Source organism: Oreochromis aureus, linkage group 10 (assembly GCF_013358895.1).
Source record: "Oreochromis aureus strain Israel breed Guangdong linkage group 10, ZZ_aureus, whole genome shotgun sequence".
NCBI lineage: Eukaryota > Metazoa > Chordata > Actinopteri > Cichliformes > Cichlidae > Oreochromis > Oreochromis aureus.
The window spans coordinates 18,144,722-18,150,346 of NC_052951.1; the positions used below are offsets into that span (position 1 = coordinate 18,144,722).

Below are 5,625 nucleotides of genomic sequence, written 5' to 3' on the forward strand. Positions count from 1 at the left end.
AATTATAAATCTCTGGAGGCGCACATCCAATTCACCAAGGACTAGGTACAAGATTTGGCTATTTTTATGCCTCCACGTTGTGAGTACTCCGTCATCCAAACAAAGGTAAGTCAGCTTGAGTACTGCGAGTAAAATGCGTTTGATTCCCCCCGAACATTCAAATTAGTGCAAGCATAAATTCATTCATGAGGGGGAAATTACAGTGAGAACATGTAGAGGCTCTGTTAGAGGGATAACATAGTGAGTTCAGTGCATTGATGTGACATTGTCCTGAAGGATTTAGTTATTCTTTATGGTTAAAGAAATTGCCCTAATTAATTCATATTTATTATAAATAATCCTAATTACACATCTTGCTTCCTTGTTTGTGTCCTGTGTCCTAAAAATACATTCTGTTTTAGTTTTATACATTGATTAATGACCTGCAGAATTCCTTATCATATTAGGTGTCCATAATTGTCACTTAAAGTCGAACATTATGTTTTCTCCCTCTTGAAAGTGATTACATCCTTGCATTACATACTTTAGGTTCATTTTTTGCTGATAGGTTTCTAAAAAGAAACAGGCAGATTTAGAATATAACATGCAGCGTTCTATAGATGGATACATAAAAACACTTTATTTGTTACATTTATGATAAATGGATTTGAAAGTAGATAAAACACATTTGTGTCGGCCTTGGCTTATTAAAGTTCTTGTCTTTAAATGAACTTTGTCTGTGTGTGTTTCAGGTTATGCACTCTTAAAGACTGAATTGCAGCATTGCAGCCACAGGTCATTGTGAGCATCACGGGGAAGGTTGAAGCCGCCCACTGCACCTGTATGGCCGGAGTCGTGGAGACCTGCAGCCATGTCACTGCTCTTCTGTTTAATGTAGAAGCAACAGTGCGGATCTGTGGCACAAGGACTGTTACAGATGAACCTGTGTGTTCCTTTAAGTACTATATTGTATATATTGTCAAAAACTGAAGTGTACATAGCAGTTGTTGTATCTTGTTTACTGTATCACTGATAGATAATTTCAAAGTCAATGAACGCTACATTATAGTGAGATATTGTGTAATGTGAAATACTGTAAGCAAATGGATAAACAACCTAATTCGTGATAGACCTTTGACTCTGTTTTGTTTGAATCCAACTGTTTTTTGCAGATGTGCATAGAACATGTTACTTTTAGTATTATTATCATTATCATCATTATTGCACTAAATACATTTTAAATAAAGGATACTTTGATATACATTCTACTGTAAGGTTGGAAATGTATTTTCTTCACCCTAAAGTATGTTTTGAAATGTATTTTGCTTTGAAAGAAATATATTTTCAATTTCAAAAATATATTTTTTTGGAGCTTCACAAATACAAAATATATTTACCATATATTTGAAATATATTTTGGCCAGGAAAAATGTATTTTTTTACCGTATGGGAGGGGAGTAGCGAGTTCCAATGCATTTATTTTATTTCCCAGGATGCAAAAGCATACACAGTGAACATCTATGCAATTGCTCGCCAGGGTATTCCTGTGAGTTTTATTCATACACTTTTTCCAGCTTTATCCTTGGAAGAGATGTATGTGTGACGCTTCTACAGAAAAGCAGTTATTTGTTGTACTTATACTGAACATGATTCTAACTGTGCTTTGGATAACAGCAGAACAGAAGTCCCGAGAGGAGGACAAATAGAGAGAGACAGAGAAAGAGATAGATTCATTCAGCTTACTGTAAAGAGTGTTACAAACCTTTAATAATTTTTTATCAGACATACAATTTGTTAATTTTGGGTGTTTCATATATATAAATATATGTTTTTATTATTTATTCTGAATAAATATTGGTGTTTATTTAGTTTGTATTATTCTTACAGTTTAATATTTTTTACAATAATTATTTCATTTTGTTACAAAAAGGAAATTAATCAGCTGTGCCACCTCACTGACATTTGAATGCATGAATATGACCATGTGACACAACTTCCAGTGATGGAGGTAAAATATAAATGACACTTAGAGGCACACATGATAGGGTTTGTTGTGAGTTTACAATTACAGCAAATGTTGTTAAGCAACTGTCTGATATTCTGTTATATGTATAGTTATATACTTTGCACATGTAGGAGGAAACGTTCCAATGGGTTTAGAGCAGAAATTAATTATTGGATTTAATGCCACATTTGTTCACCCAGGAAGATTCTATCTTGGTGGGTTTTCTGACATGGCTCATGATAATTATTACTATGTCTTCCTGTGTTTTGTCTACATATTTACTGTTGTAGGAAATGTTTTGCTCATTTTAATTATTTTTCTGATAAAGACTCTTCATACTCCGAAATACTTGATTGTGTTCAACATGGCTTTGACAGATTTGTGTGGGAGCACAGCTCTCATCCCAAAACTATTAGACACATTTCTGTTTGACAGAAGATGCATTCTCTATGAAGCTTGCTTAAGTTATATGTTCTTTGTTTTGTTCTTTGCAAGTATTCAGTCATGGACACTTGTCATTATGGCATATGACAGATTTATAGCCATTTGTTTCCCTTTAAGGTACCATAGTATTGTGACTAAAACATCTATTGCTGCAATGCTAGCCTTTGAATGGGTGCTTATAACAACCATTGTGGCATCTACTGTTGGGCTTATTGATCACCTTTCCTTCTGTGGATCTTTTGTGGTGAAAAGCTTTTTCTGTGATCATGGACCTGTGTTTTATCTGGCATGCAATGATACATCTTTAAACCGCATAATGGCATATGTTGCTTTAGTTAGTTTCATCTGTATTCCTCTAATATTAATAGCGTTTACTTATTCATTCATTTTCATTCATTTATTTGTTCATTTCAGGCACAACAAAATACATATGTTGAACATAAAGTGCACAAAACAAAAAAAAACAAACAAAAATTACCTGAAAAGGAGTGGGACGAAGAAAACTTATTAAATCCCACCCTATACTCACTCATCAACAAAACAATAAGCTTCCCACAGCTACGCCCATCGTTGCAAAGCATCATACATATACATACATACATATATATCTACACACACGGACATATATGTACATACATACACGCACACTTTTTTTTTTTTTTGAATCTATACCAGCAATGGTAAGAGAAAAGACATATACTGTGACCAGACCAACTGCTTGTAGAGGAATTTAAATCTATGAATATTTTTGCATTGTTTCAGTTGTAAACTCAGACTGTTCCAGATTTTCACACCACATACAGACACACAAAACCTTTACGGGTTGTTCGAATTCTGGGTAATTTGAATTTTCCAAGCCTCTCACATTATAACCTCTTTCTCGAATTTCAAATATAGTTTGTAAATTTGCAGGTAGAAGTTTATTAAAAGCTTTGTATAAGATTATATTATAAGATTATTATTTTATATGTGTTTCCCCACACTTATGTTTGCATTTCCATAGCACTGAGCAGAATCGCGTCAGGAGAGGAACGACTCAAAGCACTGAAAACCTGTACTTCTCATGTGATTCTAGTTGCTGTTTTCTTTTTGCCATTGGTGGGAACAAACATAGCTGCAGTGGCCTCCTATATTCATCCTAATGCCAGGATCATAAACTCAACTTTGACATACACCATACCAGCTTTGCTTAATCCTATTATATATGCTTTAAAGACAGAAGAAGTGATGAATGCCGTCAACAAGCTTTGGAAAAAAAAAACTTTTATAAACACAGCATAAAAATGATGAACTTGTTTCACCTTTCCCTGACATAAAATCGCTCTGTTACAGAATCTTCTTCACAATACCCGCTGTTTTAAAAAAGCTCAGAACATTATAAAAGATACCTCACAGCCTGGGCACTCCCTGTTTGAACTTTTGCCCTCAGGCAGACGGTACGGAGCACAAGACTCAAACACAGCTTTTACCCACCCGCAATAACATGTCTGAACGCTGCTACTAAAAAAATGTCCATCATGGGACTGAAACTATGCACTGACTGAAGCATGTGTGTTGGAATGTATGTGAATGGTTGCTCATACTATTCTTATTAGCACTTTAAGTATTTTATTTATTGATTTATTAAATTTTATTGTTTTAATTTATATTTTATATTTTTATGGATGATGCACTGATCAGAGACCACTTTTAATTTCGTTGTATAATTGGACAATGACAGTAAAGACTGGTAAACTGTACAATTATTGTTATCTGTACTTGTTATCATCTCTCTCTCTCTCTATATATATACATATATATATATAAAAAAAAAAAAAAACTCCAGCACGCCCCTCTGCGGGCGGTTTTATCCTTCAAGCTCGGGTCCTCTACCAGAGGCCTGGGAGCTTGAGGGTCCCAAGCGCAGTATCTTAGCTGTTCCCAGGACTGCGCTCTTCTGGACAGAGATCTCCGATGTTGTTCCCGGGATCTGCTGGAGCCACTCGCCTAGCTTGGGAGTCACCGCACCTAGTGCTCCGATTACCACGGGGGACCACCGTCACCTTCACCCTCCACATCCTCTCGAGCTCTTCTCTGAGCCCTTGGTATTTCTCCAGCTTCGTGTTCCTTCTTCCTGATATTGCTGTCATTCGGAACCGCTACATCGATCACTACAGCCGTCTTCTTCTGTTTGTCTACCACCACTATGTCCGGTTGGTTAGCCACCACCATTTTGTCCGTCTGCATCTGGAAGTCCCACAGGATCTTAGCTCGGTCATTCTCCATCACCCTTGGGGGCATCTCCCATTTTGACCTCGGAATTCCAGGTTATACTCGGCACAGATGTTCCTGTACACTATGCCGGCCACTTGGTTATGGCGCCCATGTATGCCTTGCCTGCTAGCATCTTGCACCCTGCTGTTATGTGCTGGATTGTCTCTGGGGCATCTTTACACAGCCTGCACCTGGGGTCTTGCCTGGTGTGATAGACCCCAGCCTCTATGGATCTTGTACTCAGAGCTTGTTCTTGTGCTGCCATGATTAGTGCCTCTGTGCTGTCTTTCAGTCCAGCTTTGTCCAGCCACTGGTAGGATTTCTGGATATCAGCCACCTCCTCTATCTGCCGGTGGTACATACCGTGCAGGGGCCTGTCCTTCCATGATGGTTCCTCGCCTTCCTCCTCTTTCTTGGGTTTCTGCTGCCTGAGGTATTCACTGAGCACGCTGTCAGTTGGGGCCATCTTCGTGATGTATTCGTGGATGTTTCTTGTCTCATCCTGGACTGTGGTGCTGACACTCACCAGTCCCCGGCCCCTTCCTTCCGCTTAGCATACAGCCTCAGGGTGCTGGACTTGGGGTGAAACCCTCCATGCATGGTAAGGAGCTTTCTTGTCTTTATGTCAGTGGCTTCTATCTCCTCCTTTGGCCAGCCTATTACCCCAGCAGGGTACCTGATCATGGGCAGGGCGTGGGTGTTGATGGCCCGGATCTTGTTCTTACCGCTTCAGCTGACTCCTCAGGACTTGCCTGACCCTCTGCAGGTACTTGGTGGTTGCAGCTTTCCTAGCGCCTCTTCATGGTTCCCATTCGCCATGGGATCCCCAGGTACTTGTAACTGTCCTCTATGTCTGCAATGTTGCCTTCTGGTAGTTCGATCCCCAGTTCTGACTACCTTTCCTCTCTTTGTTACCATCCGACTACACTTCTCCAGCCCGAATG

The 5,625-nt window shown here is 38.9% G+C and overlaps 1 protein-coding gene across 1 annotated transcript; it reads left to right on the plus strand.

Moving 5' to 3' along the window:
* Positions 1–2,129: 2,129 nt before the first annotated feature.
* LOC116334038 (olfactory receptor 1-like) lies at positions 2,130–3,709 on the plus strand. The gene is made up of 2 exons (XM_039618781.1): positions 2,130–2,809; positions 3,412–3,709. Exons 1-2 carry the CDS (start codon positions 2,130–2,132, stop codon positions 3,707–3,709), a joined length of 978 nt encoding a protein of 325 aa, XP_039474715.1.
* The last annotated feature ends 1,916 nt before the right edge of the window (positions 3,710–5,625 follow it).